At 43.7% G+C, this 21,905-nt stretch overlaps 1 protein-coding gene across 16 annotated transcripts in view; it reads right to left on the reverse strand.

Moving 5' to 3' along the window:
- Senp7 (SUMO specific peptidase 7) overlaps positions 1-11,878 on the reverse strand; it is a 130,188-nt gene extending 118,310 nt beyond the window's left edge. For 4 of the 16 annotated variants that reach the window (XM_005074824.4, XM_040750686.1, XM_040750680.1 and 1 more), the window contains exons 1-2: positions 11,515-11,876; positions 903-952 (exon numbers count right to left, since the gene is read on the reverse strand). In XM_005074824.4, coding sequence (XP_005074881.3) covers positions 903-952; positions 11,515-11,554 — 90 coding nt within the window. In that variant the 5' untranslated portion in view covers positions 11,555-11,876. Of the gene's footprint in view, positions 1-902; positions 953-11,099; positions 11,256-11,514 lie in introns of all 16 variants that reach the window. The other 12 variants (XM_013116891.3, XM_040750688.1, XM_040750687.1 and 9 more) reach the window with 8 other exon arrangements.
- Positions 11,879-21,905: the final 10,027 nt, after the last annotated feature.

Genomic DNA, 21,905 nt, shown 5'->3' on the forward strand with positions numbered 1-21,905 from the left:
ATAAAAAAAAATTATCTCTATCATTCATCCAACTTCATTTAAATTCAACATTTTAAATGGAGAAAGCACCCCTTGCAGATTTTAAGTAAGCCAATGAAAACCAATACCTAAAGCAATGTTCCCTACAAGGTCATCTAAGGCACTCTTGAATTCCTCTCATCACCCTCCTTTAACAAATTCTACAAATGCATAACATAAAAAAACGTTCTAAATTAAAAGTAAGCATGTAGCTGAGCATGGCAGTGCATGCCTTTAATTCCTGTACCTGGGAGGCAGCGGAGCTCTGGGAGTCGGAGGCAGCCCAGCCTACACAGTGAGTACTAGGACAGCCAGAGCTACATAGTAAGAGCCTGGCTCAAAAACCAAAAAGAAATGATACAGAATAAAAGATGTTTCCAGTTATACATAAACAAAATGCATGGTTGACATAAAAACAAGTTATGTAATAAATAATGGTGTGTTAATCAGATTATTACTACATTTAAATCACAACATGCCTGGAGAGGGGAATCACCTTTTTTTTAAGGATGATTTTAAAAACTTGTTCTATAAGTAGAAATTGAAATTGTTTTGCTAGTTTTGACTTACAGACTTAATGAAGAAAACAATTTTTCTGGGTTGGGTTTTTTTTTTTTTTTTTTTTTTTGGTTTTGGTTTTTCTGTGTAGCCCTGGCCATCCTGAAACTCACTCTGTAGATCAGGCTGGCCTCAAACTCAGAGATCCACCTGCCTCTGCATCCCAAGTGCTGAGATTAAAGGCATGGACCACCACTTCCTGGATCCTTTTAGCACAATTAAAAATATACTGTAAAACTTTAATCAGCACTTTACGCGTTAGAAAGAAACGGCAAAATGTTACCAGTATCAGTAATCTCAAAGTTGATAAACACATTAGCACATACCTCCTGTATATCAGCTGATGGCTTTTTCCTTTTTCCCTCTGTGACAATCTCTACAAAAACCAAAGACACAATAAAAAATTATTATTTACCATCTGAGTGACATAACTTAATGAACAGGATCCCTTTCTACCTATCCCTTACTTAAAATTAAAATACACTGATGTTTTACAGACACTAAAGGGCTATGTCTAAAGACCTAAAAGTCTGCCATGTGTCAGTGTGACAGACTGTCACACATGCCTCCAGTAAACATATGCTCGAGGACAATTAAAGAAGAAAGCAGCAGCAGAGCAGTGGTGGCTCATGCCTTTAAGCCCAGCACTCGGGAGGCAGAAGCTGTGGATTTCTAGAAATTGGAGACCAGCCTGATCTACAGAGCATCACACTATCACAGAGAAATCCTGTTTCACAAAACCAGAAAAGAAAGAACTAAACAGAAATTTCCTGATGAAAACACCCATGGTAGAACCAGATGATTGGGCTAATTCTTATGCTGGAGAACAGAGGTGAGATTATCTAGAAGTTGGCAGTATTCTACAAACATATTTTTATAACATACACACACATGCTACACAAAGGGAAATACTTTTAACTCTTTATTCATCAACATTTTTCAGACTTTCTGTGGGTTTTTCTTGTATGAATTCTCATTCAAACAGCAAATAGTTACTTAATAGCTATTATGTACTCTTCACTGTGCTAAGCACTGAATATAAATAACACTGATCAAATCAGACACAATCCAAGACTTCATAGCAATTAGAACTCACATCATGGTGGAACACACCTTTAATTCTAGCACTCAGGAAAAAGAAACAGGTGGATCTCTGTGAGTTCAAGGCTAGCCTGGTGGTCTACATAGCAAGTTCCAGGAAAGCTAAGGCTAATGCTGAGATCCTGTTCAAAAATAAAAATTGTAACCTATTGAGTTATATAGCAAATTTCAGTAATAAAAATAAATGATAATATACACATACACACATAGACCTAGTCATCTACTTGAGGCATATTACTATAGTTCAGTAAGGGATGATTTTTTTCCAAAAAATAATGAAGTAATTTTTTGTGTGTTTATACATTTTAATACACGTATTTGAACATGTGGGGTGTTTGCATGCATGTGTGCAGGTTGCATACATCCTTGCATATGTGGGGAAAACAGAAGGACATCGGTGTCCTGTTTATCACCCTCTGCCTCATTCCTTTCAGGCTAGGTCTCTCACTGGACATGGAACAGGCCAGCAGCCAGTGAGCCTGTGATCTTCCAGTCTCTATCCACAATACCACTGGGATTACAGACACACACACCTACACTGGGCTTTCTATGACAATGTTGGAGATTTGAACTCAAATCCTTACGTTTGCATAGTAAACATCACCCTAGACCCAGGGAAGCAACGTGATAACCAAATGGAACTTTAAAAAAAAACCTTGGCCGAGTGGTGGTGGCGCACGCCTTTAATCCCAGCACTCGGGAGGCAGAGGCAGGTGGATCTTTGTGAGTTCGAGGCTGGGCTGGAGCAACAGCCTCCAAAACAATACAGAGAAACCCTGCCTCGTAAAACCAAAAAAAAAAAAAAAAAAAAAAACCTTGATCCCTAAACCTCATACCATCTACAAAAACTAATTTCAAATGGATCATACCTTTAAATTCCAAAATAAATCAAGGTTTATACAGTAAAAACTAGAATATTTTCATAGCCTTGAAGGAGGCAAAGATTTCTCAAATAGAACACAAATATTGCCATAAATTAAAATGTCAATAAAGTGGGCTTCATCTAAATTAAAAATTTGGTTTAGCAGAACTTATCATTATGACAGTAAAGATCAAGTCTTGAACTAGAACATAAATTATAATACGTTATTTGTCAAAGAACTCATAACCAGTATATATAAGAACTCCCTGGGCGAGGCATGTACTTGTGGCAGAACACATGCTTAGCAAGGCAGGGAAAGGCAGGAGAGAAGAAAAAAGGGAGAAATACAATAAAATCCAATCCTTAAATTAAACAAAAGCCTTGAGCAAACATTTCACACTATGTATGCACATATAAGAGAGAGAGAGAGAGAGAGAGAGAGAGAGAGAGAGAGAGAGTGTGTGTGTGTGTGTGTGTGTGTGTGTGTGTGTGTGTGTGTGTGTGTGTATCTAAATAGTCAAGATACAACCATTAGGGAAATGACAGTTATAATGGCAATAAAATTTAAAAGACTATCATTACCAAATACTGGAGAGGGACTAACACTCTGCTGAAAAAGTTAAATGAATGAATCTGCTTTGCCAGTGTCTGTTCGATATTTACCTGCCTGCACTCAGTACCTATTACATGTCTTGATAAATAACCAAGAGAAATAAGAATGTTCAAGCTACACTCGGGAGGCAGAGGCAGGCGGATCTCTGTGAGTTCGAAGCCAGCCTGGTCTACAAAGTGAGTTCCAGGACAGCCTCCAAAGCCACAGAGAAACCCTGTCTCGAAAAACCAAAAAAAAAAAAAAAAAAAAAAAATGTTCATGCTATCCTTGTCCTTAATAACCAAAAGCTAAAAACAACCCAAATTATCTACCACTAGTAATGTATAAACATATTTGTTCCAAGGAAAGCTGCAGAGCTAACAAAAGACAAGGAATTACTTCTAAGCACCAAATGGATGCATCTCACAAGCATTCTGCTCCACGGAAATCAGATGCACAACTGTGACACTTCACAACAATGAGGACAAATCTATGATACTATTTTCAACAATGAAGGATATAGAGAACAACGGGAATATTAGCTGGGGAAGAGAGCAAATCAAGTCTGATAAGAAAGTAGAAGTGTTCTGTATACTGAGCTACAAGGTGACTATACAAGTACAGGCATGCAAGAATGAAGACCTTGTAACTAAAGCTTTATCCCTACAGACCAACTCTCACAGTGCTGGAAGGTGCTATGCTCACTGCTGGAAAAGGAAAGGAATCAATGACCTTACCCACCAATCAACTCTGTGAACTAAGTAATGACAAGCCTGACAAGGCTTGCCCACTGGTACAATCGTGACAGGGATGCCATGGGAGCAACTTTCTGACTGGATTTAAGGGCCTTTCCACAAAATGGAACCCATACCTGGACCAAGAATCTGAGGCTAGACAGTTCATAGGACTAAGGGAGCACCAACCCTATTGTTCTGCTAAAGGGGCATAGTATTAAACCCCTCCAGGTTTATTATACTCATATACAAGTACATCCCTTAATCCTCATCACATAGGCTTCTGTTTATAGTACATGCTGATTAACACAAAACCCACAACTGGTCTACACGTGCAAGTGCAAGCCAGACACAAATCTGAGCATGGAAGAAGGAGGTGATCATGAAGTCTCATTCCTAGCTGAGGAACTAGTGACAACTGCTAGTTGATGGGAGGGGAGAGTCCGTTTCCTTTAAAGGTGTGACCATTGGCAGCGGAAGGGCTCTACACCCAAGAGTATTTGGGCATCACAAATTGTACTCCATAGGCAAAGGAAGAGGGACAGAAGCAACAAAATTATGTGGAAAGAGATGGATCCAAGAGGAGGTGGGAGGCTGGAGGACTTTGTGAAGCCTATCTTTAGGTGGACTTGAAGATTGACCTAGGTCTCTTGGCTTTCATGACATGGTGGTACACAATTGTAATCCCTGCACTTGGGAGGCAGATCTCTGTGAGTTTAAGACCAGTCTCATCTACATAGCTATGACAGCCAGAACTACATAGTGAGACCTGTCTCAAAATAACAACAAAAGCTCCAAAGTACAAAGAGGAGGAATTAGCTCTGTTTCGTTTTGCTTTGTTTTATTCTGTGTGTAAGAGTGTTTTGCCTGCACATGTCTGTAAACCACATGTATTGCCCAAGAAGGCCAAAAGAGCCGGGCGGTGGTGGCGCATGCCTTTAATCCCAGCACTCGGGAGGCAGAAGCAGGCGGATCTCTGTGAGTTCGAAGCCGGGCTGGACTGACAGCCTCAAAAACAATACAGAGAAACCCTGTCTCGAAGAAGAAAAAAAAAAAGAACCCCTGGAACTGGAGTTACAGTTGTGAGCTGCCATGTGGATAGTGGAAATCAAATCCAGGTCCCCTGGATGAACAGTCTCAACAGTGCTCTTGACTGATGAGCCATCCCTTCAGGCTCCTACTTTTGGGTCTGGGGGTTTTATTGTTCTTGTTTTGTTTTTTTGGTTTTGTTGTTGTTGGCTTGGTTTTGGTTCCCACCCCCACCCCAAGCCCCACCCGTACCCCCACAATGCAGTGGGCTAATTACTATTTAAAACTATCTATATTTTCTTTTTTGGGTGGGGGGGTTGGAATCAGGGTTTCTCTGTACTGCTGTGGAGCCTGTCCTGGCACTCAGTCTGTAGACCAGGCTGGTCTCAAACTCATAGAGATGCACCTGCCTCTGCCTCCCGAGTGCTGGGATTAAAGGCGTGCGCCACAATTTAGACATTTATTTTTTAATTTATATATTTGTATTTTGTGTGCATTTGATGTTTTGCGAGGATGTACATCTGTGTGAGGGTGGTGGATCCTGGAGTTACAGACAGTTGTGAGCTGCTATGTGGGTGCTAGGAATTGAACTACAGTCCTTTGGAAGAGCAGTCAGTGCTCTTAACCTCTGAGCCATGTCTCCAGCCCCAAATCTTTATTTTCAAAATGACTATAGGAATACCTAATTCCCAACATGTAAAAATGGCTAATCTTTGAAAAGACAAAAACTCTTATTACTAAATTTGACAATTACACATCTTACACATGTATCAAATCATCACAAAACCTACTTAAACTAATATCACCCTACAGAATAAAACTTTCATAAACTCAGTATCTTCCCAATAGCTCATGTCTAGCAGGTCCTAAAACTCTCATTCTTGGTTCATAGCTTTCCTCTACATTATTATTTTTTTTTCCGAGACAGGGTTTCTCTGTATTACTTTGGAGGCTGTCCTGGACTCACTCTGTAGACCAGGCTGGCCTCGAACTCACAGAGATCCACCTGCCTCTGCCTCCCAAGTGCTGGGATTAAAGGTGTGCCCCACCAACGCCCGGCTTTCCTCTACATTATTGTGAGGCACTGAATCCCCTGAATCAACTCACTCAAAACAATGAACTCCTCTCTTGCTTTCTGAACTACAACTTTCATGATTAGAATTAAGGTCAAAGATTTCACCCAACCTTTTGGTTTTGGTTTTTTTGTTTTGTTTTGTTTTGTTTTTTTGAGACAGGGTCTATTATTTAGCCCTGCAGTTGTGGAACTCATACGTAGACCAGGGCGAACTAGAACTCACAGATATCTGCCTGTCTTTACCTCCCAAGTGTTAGGTTAAAGTCGTGTGACAACACAACCAGCTTCAACCAATTTCTTGAACTGTCAAACCAATTTGAATTGTTCAATTTGTTGAACTTCTCATTCAACAATATGCTGTCCTTTGGCCCCTCAACTTTCCCACGCCCCCTGAGTCTATTTCTTGACCCCAAATCCTGCCACATCACTTTACCCAATGTTACACTAAACTTATTTTTCTCCAAGTACTTAGCCCAACCACTGCAAACTGGCTGTCCTAGAACTCACTCTGTAGACCAGGTTGGCCTGGAACTCAGAGATCTGCCTGCCTCTGCCTCCCAAGTACTGGGATTAAAGGCATATGCCACCACACACAGAAGCAAACTCACATTTTAAAACTCTGAAGTTACTTATTTCCTTTATTAATCCCTATATGATCTCCTATTCTTGAGCTCCTATTATTTAAAGCTCCTTTTTCATAACAAGCCATTTTGTCCCATGTCATCAAATCTACTCCATTCCGACTCTTCCAGCACCTCATCCTATTAACTAACTTACCTATAGATCATCTGATGTATCTTTAGCCATTTTCCTCTCCACTGACCCCTTCCTGCTCCCTTCCCAATCTTTTCTTTTTAATCCTTTCTCTACTCCAACTTGTCCCCTTGTCTAAAACAAGCACATACTTAGCAAGGCCTACACTGGCCTGGGGGCAGGACCTTGGTGGAGCTGCTGTTTTCCAGATCCAAGAGCTCAACTTTTCCCTCCTGTGTGTGGGGGGAGACTGCAGTTATCATCCCCAAGTCTTTGAGCACTTGTCTATGATGCACTTGAGATATCTTGTGTTCTCTTTGTGAAAAATTTACTTGATTAGCTTCTTGCTGACTTCATCCTACTGTATGAGTTTTCTGCTGACTCTATCCCACTTTTCCCTAAAAACTGTACGTAAGATACTACACTTTTTTGTTTTGTTTTTGTTTTTGTTTTCCGAGACAGGGCTTCTCTGTGGCTTTGGAGGCTGTCCTGGAACTAGTTCTTGTAGACCAGGCTGGTCTGGAACTCACAGAGATCCACCTGCCTCTGCCTCCCGAGTGCTGGGACTTAAGGTGTGCGCTACCACGGCCTGGCGATATGAAACTTCTTAATAAACTTGCTTGGCATAAGTCATAGCTTGTGCAAGACCTTCTGATCCCAACTTTCCAATCTTCTTTATCTTCTCATCCTCTGTTATCACCCTTAGGAGCCTGTCACTAAACAACAACTTGCTGGTCCAAGTCACATTACATTTCCAATGCTGTGAAGCAGACCTCACCTGGACCAACTGATGCACATGGTACACCAACAGAATTGAAGAAGAAATCAGGAAGCACTTGGCTACTTTTCCATTTATTTATTGGGGGCACAGTAGGTCATACATATTCCAGTGCTATGTGGAGGTCAGAGAACAAGGACCAGTGGTTGTCTCTCTTCCACCACCAAGTGAATTCACGTGTCAGTCTTGGCAGCAAGCATCTTTACCCACTGAGAATCTCTCCGGTCCTCAGTCACTTGCTTCTTTTTGTTTCTAAGTGAAATAGAATTACATCAGCTTCTCTCCTTCCTCTCTCCCTTCAACCCTTTTCTGCTACCTCGCTTGAAAGCTCCCCCCCCCTTTTTTTCTTGTTTTTTTTTTCCCCCAGAGCTCTTCTTTATAACAGCCCTGGCTACCCTGGAACTCTCACTCTATAGACCAGGCTGGCCTCAAACTCAGAGATCCGCCTGCTTCTGCCTCCCAAGTGCTGGGCCGGTTTTTCGAGACAGGTTTCTCTGTGGCTTGGGAGGCTGTCCTGAACTTAGCTCTTGTAGACCAGGCTGGCCTCAAACTCAGAGATCCACCTGCTTCTGCCTCCCGAGTGCTGGGACTAAAGGTGAGCGCCACCACCACCCAGAGAAAGCTACTTTCTTAATGAGCCAAAATGTACAAGAGCACACAAATAATCTCAAAATCCTGAAGGCTTTCTGTTTTGTTCTGTTTTAAATCCAAACTAGTTTTTTAGCCATGGAAATTTTTTCCAAAGTAGGGCTAATTAATGCGTAATGGCAGTAAAAGAAGTTAAAGCCATAGATACTGCATTTAGAGACCAGATTTTTAATCCTGACCCTATTTCTAACACTAATTCTTACTAACAGATGCTTATGGTCCCTAAATCCCAGTTCCATTTGTAAGTCAAAAATAGAAGGTCACTTATAAGAGTGTTGGAAAGAATTAAAGTTTGTAAAGTTCTTAGTGTAGTCAGGCCAAGGGTGCAGGCAGAGATGGAGCAGTCCATCCACCTCATCCTCAGACACTTGCAAACTAGATCTCAGCCCAAGATAAAGCTGTGTGCAAGTACACATGAAGACTGTACTGGCTCACTGGGCTCGCTGAGTACATGAACCTCAGGTGATGGTACCGAGATTCATTCTAAAGCAAAGTCAAGAAAACAACTGGGTCATGATAAAAGGGAGTAATACTACCCTGCTACAAAGTGTTTCCAGGGCCTCCAGAGATGGCTTAATGGTTAAGAGCACTGGCTGCTCTTCCAGAGGTCCTGAGTTCAATTCCCAACAACCACATGGGGGCTCACAACCATCAACAGTAGAATCTGATGCCCTGTTCTGGTATAAAGGCATACATGCAGATAGAGCACTCATACATACAATAAATAAATAAACTGACAAAAAATACACAAAACAAAACTATTTTAAGACTGAGCATGGTGGCACAGGCTTTTAATCCAAGTACTCAGGAAGCAAAGGCAGGCTGATCTCTGAATCTGAGGCCAGTCTGCTCTACACAGCAAGTTCCAGGACAGCATATTTCTGTTAATATATGTGTGAAAAACCAAGTATCTTATTAGGTGTCTTTTTTTTCAATGTTCACATTATACAACTAGAGGCATACTGGAAAAGCAATTGCAAGAAAACAGTAGATCTTTGAATGGCTCTGATTACACACTGCTCCATAGAAAGAACATTTCCAAAGAGAAGGTATAAGAAATAATTCTCCAGTGACATAAATAGCAAAATCTTGGGCTGGAGAGATAACTAAAAGGTTAAGCGCACTGGTTCTTCCAGAGGTCCTGAGTTCAATTCCCAACAACCACATGGTAGCTCACAACTATCTATAATGAGATCTGATGTCCTCTTCTGTCATGAAGGTATACATGCAGGCAGAACAATGTATACATAATAAATATAATAAAATCTTTTATAAATAAATAAATAGCAGCATCCTTTATGAATTTGAGGTCTTAATCTGTAACTTCACTCAAAAAGAGCTTTCCTAGAAGTATAGCTAACATAAATACCAGTGTTTTCAGATTAGCAACTTCATTCTCAAATTCTCTTTCCAAAAGTATATCCATCAAATAAACAATAATAAATGAATATAACCAGGTGAAGGAGGATAGATTTTGCCAATGGATAAAAAGGGCTAATAACTTGCTATAACACACTAACACATACAAATGTAGTAAGATGAAACATATTTATTGAGAAGAAACTGCATCAAACTGAGATTATGATTATGCCTAAAGTTCTGCATTAAAAAAAGATTCCCAAATGAAACTAGACATTGCATTTTTATTTTCCTTTCTCTTTCTTTTTTTGTTTTTGTTTTTGGAACAGATTTCTCTGTGTAGTCTTGGCTATCCTGGAACTCTCTCCGTAAACCAGGCTGGCCTCAAGCTTATAGAGATCCACCTGCCTCTGTTTCCTGAGGAGTGGTGGGATTAAAGATCAGCGGTGCCACTGACCAAATGACACCTGACATTGCATTTTTCTAGTGTATCAATTTCCCCTGAATACAGGGATCAGAAATCTCAAAACAAAAACTGGTCATTGAAGGCATGCATACAAAACCACCTTTATGTCTTGCATAATTATACTTTCAAAGGCAAAGAACAACTAATATCTTTAAAATACACAGTGGGGAAAAAAACTAGGCATGGTGGCATACACCTACAATCTGAGCTCGGGGGAAGACTGAAGCAGGAGACTCCTGGGCTCCAAAGCTGTATGGAGATAACCATCCCTCAAAAAAAAATAGACAAAAATATTGGTAAGATCGAGTGCGTATGAAGAGATCTGTAGATTTGATCCTGCTAAGCCAAATCCTCAGCGATCTGTGTAGACACATTACCACTGGGCATATATAAATAGATTTACAATTGTTAACACTAGCCCGACAAAAATAAACAATACAATAACATTTTTTAAATGGGCTGGACTAAGCCGGGCAGTAATGGCTCATGTCATTAATCTTAGCGCTCTGGGAGGGAGAGGCATGTGGATCTGGGAGTCCAAGCCAGCCTGTTCTACCGAATGAGTTGCAGGACAGCCAGGGCTACACAGGGAAAAGCAGTCTGGAAAAACTAAAGAAAAGGGGGAGGGGGGCGCTGAGCTAGCCTGTAACACCAGCATTCGGGAAGGGGAGGGTACTGAGAACTTGACACCATGCTGAGTTACTTTCACAACAACAATAAAAAGAAATGAATTCCCTGATGTTGTTTTATGTACCAGGCTGCACTTCTATGCACACGGGACTTGACTCAAGTGCACTCAAGAGGAGCACTTAACAGATGACGTGTATAACAATAACCTGACGGGGCGGAGCTCCATGTCAATTTTATGCAAAACTTAAAGGGGTTCTTGAGTTTCAACCTTCGCAATAACTACAAACAAAAACGTGCTGAGGTTTAAAAAACAACAACAAAAGCCCGGCTTCGAATCCTTTGCCTTTCGAATCACTTTTGGAAGACGCAGGAGGCTGGAAAAGAAAAATGCTATTAAACGAGCCCGTTGGGACGAAGAGGGACACCAGGCGTAGAGACGGGAGGAACCGCGGGGCGAACGGCAAGCCCCGCCTTCTCCCCGTGCAGCCTCTCCTACCTGCCAGGGGAGCGCGGCGGGGTGGGGCGGGGGTCGGCCAGGCTAGGATTCACAGGACCCGAGGGAAGTGAGGTCGAGCGAGCGCGCAGAGGGTGGAAGCGACCGTGAACGCGGGTGGAATCACGAGGAAGGCGTGGCAGGTCAGCCGCTAGCCAACTGCGAAGAGCCGTGGGCCGGGGACAATCGAGCCGAGTGTCCCGGGAGGAGGGAGCAAACCACAGGGGTGCAGAAGGGGTAGGCTGCGGCCCAGGCTGCCCCGCCAGCTGCGGTCGCGCCCGCGCGGCCCCGGAGCTCTCCATTATGCGCGCCCCCGCCGCTCCCCTTTCCCCCCCCCCGCCCCACCGCGCCTCCGAGCGGCCGGCAGCCGAGCAGGTAGCACGGTCCGCTCGGCCCTCGCGCCAGCCCTCCTGCTCACCGGCAGAAGATCGCCGACGCCCGCGCCTGGCCCTGTCCATCTCCTGCTCCTCCGGCTCTTCCAGGCGCTGTCACCTCAGGACCCCTCAGGCTGGGGAAGGGAGGGGGAGGGGAGAAAGCCAGAAACGAGACTCGCGCTTGCGCACCAGCAGTCGCCTCCCTCCGACCGGAAGTCCCTCGCCCCTCCCACCTCTGCCGCAGGTCGCACTTCCCGGGCCTTGTTTGCCCTGGGGGCTGCCACCTCGAACGCCTCTGCCGTGCGCAGTCTCACCACCAGTGTCGCTCAGGGAAAGTGAGGCTTGGCCTGGCTTACGGTTTTAACCTGCCGACCTTAAAGGTTGACATAAATTACACCGACCCGGCGGCGTGGCGCACGCCTTTAATCCCAGCTCTCGGGAGGCAGAGGCAGGGGAGTCTCTGTGAGTTCGAGACCATCCTGGTCTACAAGAGCGAGTTCCAGGACAGCCTCCAAAGCCACAGAGAAACCCTGTCTCGAAAAACAAAAAATAAATAAATAAATAAATAAATAAAAACAAAAAGAAACAAAAAAAAATTAGATACACCGAGTTCCTCAAGTTTGTTGCCTTCAACGAAGTGGCCCAGAAGTATAGAAGTTACTCTGTGGTGTTTCCAGCTGTTTGTCCTCAAGAAGCCGACTCAACATTAGAACAAAACAGCAAAATATAGTTGTTCTTATAATTGTTCGGAGTAAGAAATAATCAAATATGAAGTCTTTTCTGTCAAAAACTAAAACTTGTGTTTAGGACTCTTAGGCCTCAGGAAGTCATATATCCAGAAATAACAGTCTTGGCAGTTAGATAAAAGTCAGCACTGCTCTGAGTCATTTCCCTTGACTGGCAGATGGGGCTTACGGCTCTCTGTTGACACGCACATACATACATACATACATACATACATACTTGTGGCTGCATATCAAGGCCATGCTAGCCACAGCACAGTCCCTATTCACAAGTACCCAAAGCCCCTAGCCTCCTGGCCTCTGACTTCCCCTGCTCCTCCTGCCCTATGCTGCCCCCAGGCTGTCCGAGAGCCCACTCTAGGACACCAAGGTGTCCCCACTGTGACTGCTGTCTGCTGTGTCCCTAACTCCACTGTCCTCTCCACTGTTCTCTCCTATCTCACAGAAAGGCCCGGCCATGCCCAGTCTGCTGCTTTTTCTCTCAGCTCTGGGCTTCTTCCAAATGCCTGTGGATACTTTCTTTTTTTTTTTTTTTTTTTTTGGTTTTTTGGAGACAGGGTTTCTCTGTGGCTTTGGATGCTGTCTCGAAACCCTGTCTCGAAAAACCAAAAAAATAAATAAATAAATAAATAAAATAAAAAAGTACCATGAAGCAGCCATGTCTGTGGAGAACTGGGATTAAAGGTGGGTGGCATCAGGCTTCACCAGAAATTTTAAAATAAAAATCACCTAATAATGAGTATTTGTATTTATGCATTACGGTTTTGGTTTGTTTGTTTGCTTGTTTGTTTTGGTTTTTTGAGACAGGGCTTCTCTGTATTGTATTTGTGATGGGGAGTTTTATGTCAACTTCACTAGAGTTATCTGAGAGACTTTCAACTGAGACAATGCCTCCATTAAGATCCGGCTGACTCGGGGCAGTGGTGATGCACACCTTTAGTCCCAGCACTCGGGAGGCAGAGGCAGGTGGATCTCTGTGAGTTCGAGGCCGGGCTGGTCTACAAGAGCTAGTTCCAGGACAGCCTCCAAAGCCACAGAGTAACCCTGTCTCGAAAAAAAAAAAAAAAAAAGATCTGGCTGTAGGATGGTTTCTTCAGGTGATTGACAAGGGGAAAACCAGCCCATTGTGGGTGGTGCCATAACTGGGCTGGTGGCCCTACAAGAAAGCAGGGTGCTACAAGGAAGCAGGCTTATGGACTGGAGTACTAACTGTCCTTCCAGAGGACCTCAGTTCAATTCCCAGCACCCACATGGCAGCTAGCAACTGTCTGTAACTCCAAGATCTGACACCCTCACACAGACAAACATGCTGGCAAAATGCCAATGTACATCAAATAAGAGTAAATAAATAAAAAAAAAAGAAAAGAAAGCAGGTTAAGCAAGCCATGGGAAGCAAGGCTAAGCAGCAGAGATCAACACTCAACAGTGCCTCTGCATCAGCTCCTGCTTCCTAGTTCCCCTCCCCCCTTCTGACTTCCTTTGATGCTGATCAGTGATGAGGAAGTGTAAGCCAAATAAACCCTTTCTTCCCTTTGGTCATGGGGTTTCATCGCTGCAATGGAAACCCTAAAGCAGTATTGTTATTGGGCAGGTTGTTTATTTTCTTTGATGTTCTAGATTAATGCTCACTCTGTAACCCTGGTTAGTCACAGAAACAGATTAGGTGAGCTCATATTGTTGTGCCCAAGTTTCCAAGATCCCCAGAGACCACCAGGGAGACAGACCCATTAAACTGTAAAAGCAAGGTTTTACTGTTCATCCAACCATAACAGGGACCCTGTCTAGCAAGCTGACGCAGCAGCCTCCAGAGGGACTGAAGTTTCCTGTCTACTGCTAGGCTTTAAAGACATAAATTACAGGATTACATTAGTAGGTACAGGTTGGTTTCTGATTGGTTGACATTTGGGAACAATTAGGAGATTTTTTTTTTTCGAGACAAGGTTTCTCTGTGGCTTTGGAGGCTGTCCTGGAACTCGATTGATAGTCCAGGCTGGTCTCGAATTTACAGAGATCCGCCTGCCTCTGCCTCCCGAGTACTGGGATTAAAGGCGTGCGCCACCAACGCCCGGCCAGGAGAATTTTTTAAAAGTCATATTTTGGCATGAGATACCTGCGTACCAATTATTCTCATTGGCCAGTGCTGAGAGGGAACATTCTGTGGTTTCTATGGCATTGCCTTGTCACTTCCAGGTGGTCTGTTGTACATAGATACTAATAGTTTTTACAACTGTATCCTAGAGATGACAGGGGAGGTTTTGGTCTCCCCTGGAGTTTCTTTTGTGACCAAACAATTCCCAGGAACCAAATATCTAGGAGGCTGGGCGGAGGGGCAGTCTGGAGTTTATTTGTGTTCAGTTTTGGCCCTAGGTTCTGGGAGGCCAGAGGATCTGGAGTTTCCTTGTGTCAGAGGCCTATGTGTCTTTTCTGTAGCCTGTCATGGCTGCTAAAGCAGGGGGCTGAGTGAGGGTCTGGTCCCTTCACATATATGTAGCTTATAAAGGAGATCTATTTAAAATTAAAGTTTGCCTTTTATTAATGTCCCTCCCTGCAAAAATAAATAAATTAATGAGAAGCCAAGCATGTGGTCTCACACCTATAATTCCAGCACTTGGGAGTCAGAGACAGGAGGATCACTGTGAGTTCAAGCCCAGCCTGGTTTACACACAGAACTCCAGACAAGCCATCACTCCACAGTGAGACACTATGGAGAGCAAAAAGGGAGGAGGAGGAAAAAATAGCCCTGGACTGCTCCAAGCCAGAGGGGACTCCAGAAGTACTTGAGTCTTAATATCAAGTTCCAAGCCAGTGACACTCAGACCAGTCAGGGCTGCACATTTCCCAGTCCTTAGTCCTTTCTAAGTGTGCGGTTCAATGACATCAATTATTTATATTGCTGTGCAGCCATCACAAGTTTCTTTTTTCTCTTTTTCTTAAATCACACAAAACAAAGATGCTGCACCATTATGCAGTTACTCCCTAAAGGCCTTCCCTCCCTGGAGGGAGGTTTAGGGCAAAATCCAGGCTCCAGCAGCCACAACAGAGGAGGATCTGACACCTTATTTTACATTTTACTTACCAACCACAGTTCCTCCTCCCTTTCCTCCTCCTGCTCCCCCCCCAACTCTCCCACCTCAGCTACCCCCCCCCTCCACTACGCAGAACAGGTAAGGCCTCCCATGGAGAGTCAACTAAGCCTGGCAGCAAGCCCCTCCCCGATGCATCAAGGTCGAGCAAGACATTCCACCATTGGGAACTGGCCCCAAAAAGCCAGCTCATGCACCAGGGTAGATCCTGGTTCCACTGCCAGGGGTCCCATAAACAGACCAAGCTGAACCCAATGCAGAGGGTCTAGTTCAGTTCCATGCAGGTTCCCCAGAGTCTGTGAGGTCCCATGAGCTCGAGTCAGCTGTCTCTGTGGGTTTCCCCATCATGATCCTGATGCCCCTTGCTTATGCAATGCCTCCTCCCTCTTTGTCTGGACTCCAGGAGCTCGGCCCAGTGCTTGGCTATGGACCTCTGCATCTGCTTCCATCAGTTACTGGATGGAGGTTCTATGATGACAATTAGGGTAGTCACCAATCTGATTACAGGAAAAGGTCAGTTCAGGCACCCTCTCCACTATTGCTAGGAGTCTTAGCTGGATTCCTTGTGGATTCCTGGGAATTTCCCTAGCACCAGGTTTCTCCCTAATCTCATAATGGCTCCTTCTATCAAGATATCTCTTTTATTGCCCTCCCTCTCTGTCCCTCCCCCAACTCATGCTTGTCCGCTCCCTTCCATCCTTCTGACCTCAGTTTATCCGGGAGATCTATCTCATCTATTTCGCCTTCCTAGAGTGATTCAATCTCTCCTTGTTACCTAGCTTCCCTGGGGCTGTGGATTTTAGCCTGGTTATCCTTTGCTTTATATCTGATACTCACTTATGAGTGAGTGCATGCAGTGTGTGTCTTTCTGGGTCTGGGTTACCTCATTCAGGATGATTTTTTTCCTACTTTCGTCCATTTGCCTGCAAATTTTGTAATGTTGGTGTTTTGTTTTTTTTTTTACAACTGAGAAATACTCTTGTGTAAATGTACCGCCTTCATTTTCTTTATCTGTTTTTCAGTTGAGGGCCATCTAGGTTGTTACCAGGTTTTATCAGTCTCACAACTTAATGCACTGATTACAGAGATAAGGGATGGTAAGAAGAGTTTTTAATGTATGTATATTGGGAAGAGGGATGGAGGAAGGGGTCTAGTAACCCCAAGCTTGCATTTGGGGTTACTACTATGAGTTTTACAATTACCAATAGAAAGAATTGCAAGAAGTGCTCATATTTACCGCCTCCTGGTTAAGGTGTAGTCCTACCACCTTTGTCTGAGCTCAAGGTGGCCAAAGTTACAGTATGTTAATCGCTGTATTTGCCTGAGAGGAGCGATCTGGTTCCTCCAAAATGCTCTGTTCCAGAGTCTAACTTCTCCAGCACACATAATTGCTCACTTGGGGGTGATCTTTCCTGCCTATTGATGGGCCTTGCTGTTCCTACAGTGTCAGGTGACTGCAAAGCAAAGGAGAGAGTTGCAAAATAAAGATGAAGATGCCAGGATTTCCTGCTGGTTTTATAGTTATCCTCTGGGTCCGACTAAGAAATGAATGCTTTCTAGCAGTTTTGAAGTGCCAACTACAGTCCAAGCCAATTTGTAATCTACCTTCTATCTTTATACATGTGTCAGTTCTAGAGCTAAGTCCTTTCTGACTGGCTTATATCATCTAACATAATGTTACCAAGATCCATTCACATCATATTATATATATATATATATATATATATATATATATATATATATATATTAGATTATCTGTTTTTATGATTGTATAAGACTAGAGCTCCAACTCTGAACTCTTTACAGATTATTTGGGTTGTGTAGGATTCATTCAGTATGGTAGGAATTTGAAGTTTGGCTTTGTTAAGGCAGCTAGAAGACATTAGTAGGTTTGGAGGCCAACTTCAGGGGAGGAGCTGCCATAGCTGCCAAGAATGCAAAACTGGGCTTTTTGGTGCCTTCCTTTGGTTGGAGATTCTCTGAGAGGGCATGTGGGGATCACAGACCCTGGCCAGAAACCCACCCCTCCATCAGCCTGGGAGCAGGCAGCTGCAAGATAATGTTTACTGAAAACAATTCAGTGCCATAAAGCTCTTGATAGGCTCCGATAAGGGCTCCCTCACTGAAACACCATGACTTTGATCCCCCCTAAGGCTAGATGCTTCTTCCTGCTCCCTGCAGTTTCTCCCCGATTCTGGGGCCTGAGATTAAACCACCAGCCAGGAGGGTGAGAAGTCTGGGAGAGCTGTGAGAGAGGTATGTGAGAGCTCGGTTGGAGAATTGTATGTAGATGGATGGCAGAAGTCCTTAAAAAGGGAAGGGGGGGGTTTCTTAGGGAGTTCTCCTAAGCCAACTTGGGGAGCATAAAGTTTTCTTACAGCAACTGACCGGTCTCTGTGTCATCTATCCCGACCACCTCGCTACATTCTCGGATGCAGGCTACACAGGCAGGTGCGACATGCTGATGCATGCTTTCAACCTCAGTACCCGCCCCCCAATAACTGCATCCACCTTGGTAGGACATTAGAGGCTTCCATTATCCCAACCATGGCCCAGATGTATAACCAAGATAACTGCTGAATGTATAACCAAAATAACTGCCACGACCTGCCCAAAAAAAAAAAAAAAACCTTACAAGGTTCCTCTGACCTATACCTTACAGGATGTCATTGTGGGTTTTGTGGCTTATGCCTTTATGGACATTATACCTCTATTGCTTTGGTGCCAAGAGTTCTTTGTGACAAGAGCATGGTCTCAGTCAGTGGCTTAAATAAAGGACTCTTGCCAGGCAGCGGTGGTGCATGCCTTTGATCCCAGCACTCTGGAGGCAGAGGCAGATAGATCTCCGTTAAGTTCAAGGTCAGCCCTGTCTGCAGAGTGAGTTCTAGGATAGACTCCAAAACTACACAGAAAAACCTTGTCTCTAAAACAATAAACAAAAACAAAAAAGGGACTCTTATTTGATATTGTATATGTAATGCTCTGTAACCTTTTTGACTGGACTATAGCAACCTGTGTAAATATATGTGTGTGCATATAAGTTATCCAGTCATCATTTATCTTATTCTGATATGTGGGTGCTGGGATTTAAACGTGGGCCACCGGGTTTTGTAATTAGTACCTTGACTCATTGAGCTACCTGCTGGCCCAAGACATGGCATTCTAATCTGCCCTAAAGTGTATCAATTACTATTGCAGCAGTCCTCAACTTGTGGGGGTGGAACACCCTTTTTCAGGGATCGCCTAAGACCATCTGCATATCATATATTTACATTATGATTCATAACAGTAGCAACAAAAATAATTTTATGGTTGGGGGTCACCACATGAGAAATTGTATTATTGGGTTGAGCATTAAAAAGATTGAAAACCACTGTACTACTGTCTCCTCCCTTAAGAGTTTCCATCTTAGACCATGGACCAGTTGATCCATAACCTTGAGGAGAAGGCCCTGGTGCTAGTGAATGTTACTGTGACATACTTGAAATTTCAGTTGGCTACATTTGGTTGCCCCAACCTCTACTGAGCTCCTTATGGCTATTCAGAGCATGGAAAAAAATAATCCAAAGTGCTAAAAACTGATGGCTTCAAACAATTTACAGTTAAGGAAGTTGTGCTGATGGTTGGGTGGCCACTGAGGTGTGGATGTGGTTTTTTGTTTTTTATTGGAAAGATCATAGGCAAACGTGGCATCGTTAGCTATAATGTTTGAAGAACAATCGTTCACATATGATTTCCTTTGATTTCTTATTTGAATGTTCTTGGACCATGTGAACTGAGACTAGTATCTGAATAGAATAAGAGCTATTGTTGTTTAAATGTCTAGGTTCCCGGTCAGGTAACCAATGTTGTTAAAATGTCTAGGTTTATCCAGTAACGAGACACAGACTGTGACTCAACGATCCCACGTGGAGTTTTATTGGTAGACAGGGAGGGAAAGGGGGGTGAGAGGTAACCAACCCGTGCAGAGCTGAGAGAGAGATAAGATGGGGGGGGAGGGAGAGTAAGAGAGAAGATGAGATGGAGAGGAAGATGAGAGTTAAAGAGGAGTAAAAGAGGGCATAAGCGAGCAGGGGTCAGTCCTTTAAAGGGGTCCTTTCCTCCTGCGTGGTTCTCACAGAACTCTCGGCTGGCCAGAGTGCTGCCTGAGTGCATCCTGCCAGGTAACGGGGCACGCCAGTGTAATGCCTGAACCTTTCAGCTATTCTATAAGAATAAGGTTATGGCCAGGCATTGGTGGCATATGCCTTTAATCTGAGCACTCGGAGACAGAGGCAGGCAGATCTCTTTGAGTTCAAGACCAGCCTGGTCTACAGAGAGCATGCCAGGATAGGTTCCAAAGATACACAGAGAAACCCTGTCTCGAAAAGCCAAAAAAAAAAAAAAATAGTGTTATACAGTAGTTAAAGAGATAGCTAAAAGCATCCACCACTCTGGCAGAAGATCTCGGTTTGGTTTCCAACACCCACGTGACAGCCCATAAACATGTAATTCCATTGCCAGGAGATCTAACCCCTTCTTCTGACCTCCTTGGCCTCCTGCATTCAGTGTTGTGGACATAAACTCACATAGGCTAACACACGTGCACATAAAGAAGAGAAATAAATCCATCTAAAAGGGAGTTAAAAACAGGATATGTCAATCATCTGGGCAGGAGACCACCCCCTCAAAAGAGCTGATTCAACTGAAGACATGCTAAGGGTGTGAGAGGAGTAATTATTCCCTGAAGAGAGAATGTACTTACACCCCAGGGACCCCTCCTTCAGTGCAGATCTTCACAGCTAAACCAGTTTTTTGAGCTCTAATTCATAAAGCATAATTTTCCCTTTTCCTTCCACCTCTTTTTCCGATACCATCCAAAAGTGTGAGCATGCTTTTTCACTGTTTCTCTGAAGACTTCCTACTCCCCACTCTTTTGCTGTCCTTAATCTCTGAGTCTATGAAACTTGACTTCGAGGTCACATCACCTCCTGACAGCTGCTGGGATTCTCAGCTTACATGCCCGTTCCCTTTCTCTTAAACTCCAATAAAATGGCCCTTAAACCTCCTTCTGGGGTCCTTTTAAATTGTTAAAATAAATTTTGTGTTTGGTGTGTGTGTGTGACGGGGGTGGCTGTACAAGGGTCACAGTACCAATGTGGTTATCAGAGAACAGCCTGGGGAATCAGTACTCTCCCTCCACCATGGGGTCCCAGACATCAAACTCAATTTGTCCTAGTAGCAGCAAGTGCCTTTTCGTCTCAGCCATTCTGCTGGCCCCCTTTTAAAGTTCTTTTATGGATGACACTAAAATCTGAAAAGGAAATTCTGATTCCTCTAAAAGCATCTGCATTTTTATTTGAGTAGGATCTTTCTTGAAAGGGGGTCCTTGGGTCATGCTGCTGCTGTTTGGAATCACTGGTCTCAGTTCCTTGGCTTTTCTTCTCAGATTTCAAGTTCAAACTTGGTTTCTCTGTGGTATGGGGAACGTGCCTGTAATCCCAACACTTGGGAGTTGGTGCTAGGAGGATCCAGTGTTCAAGGACATCTTCAGCATTATTCTGAGTGCTCGCCCACCTAAGGGTGGTCTCTGAACAAAGGAATAAGTTGCTCCTCCCATTAATGAGCATCAAATTTTGATAGTATCAAATATATTCTGAGGCCTCTAAATACTATAGGATATAGATAGTATGCTATCTGACATGAAGTAGTTTCGGCTGCATGCAGAAGGCAAACAAGGCCCTCAAAGTGAAGTCTCAGACAGGGTTTTACCACGTATCCTTGGCTAGCCTGGAACACACTATGAGATTGAATCTGATCTCAGACTCACAGAGATTCACCCCTCTCTGCCTCCTGAGTGCTGGGATTAAAGGCATGAACCACCATGCCCAGCCTATTTGCCATCTTAAACTTTGTGCATAATTGGGCAGGCATATGCTTGAAATCAAATGCATTATGAGAAATGTGAACTAGTGAAATAGTTGCATAACTTAATCTGTCAGTCAAAATAGAGACCCAGGGCCATCAATCCCAGTGATGCCTCAATCCCAGTGAACAGCAAAATGGTGCAGTGGTGCTCCAGTGTCCACACTCACAAATATACTATATGTACAGACAAAATAAAGAAAGGGACACAAAATAATTAAAATAGAGAACTTCCCAAACTATGCCCTAAATCACCAAACTCCTTCTCTTAAACCCACTAAAAGATGCCACCAAATCTGACAGCCTGAGTTCCAGCCCCGGAACCCAAACAGTGCAAAGAGAGAACTGATGGTTGAAAGTTGTTGTCTGACTTGCACATAAGTACTGTAGGGTGAGTGTGGTCCTTACTGCTTATATGCTTGGGTACATGCATATGCTCCCCAACGGGGTAGGGATGTCTTATCTAAAGAACAGACTTGGGCTCCGGTGTGTTTACTCTTTACCCACAAGGCCGAATAACAGGTGTGGTTACCAAGTGCTTGGAGGATTAAGGGAAGAAAGTCTGTTTGCTCCTTATACATGATAATAGAAGTCTTCTACCATGTCCCCCTTTTAGTTGGGGTACTTAAGAATGTTGAAGAATAAACTTGGGGCGTTCAGTATTCACTGGATTGCCCTCCTGACTCTATCCCGTGTCTCTGTCTT

This window comes from Mesocricetus auratus, unplaced genomic scaffold, assembly GCF_017639785.1.
Source record: "Mesocricetus auratus isolate SY011 unplaced genomic scaffold, BCM_Maur_2.0 Super-Scaffold_100008, whole genome shotgun sequence".
Classification (NCBI taxonomy): domain Eukaryota; kingdom Metazoa; phylum Chordata; class Mammalia; order Rodentia; family Cricetidae; genus Mesocricetus; species Mesocricetus auratus.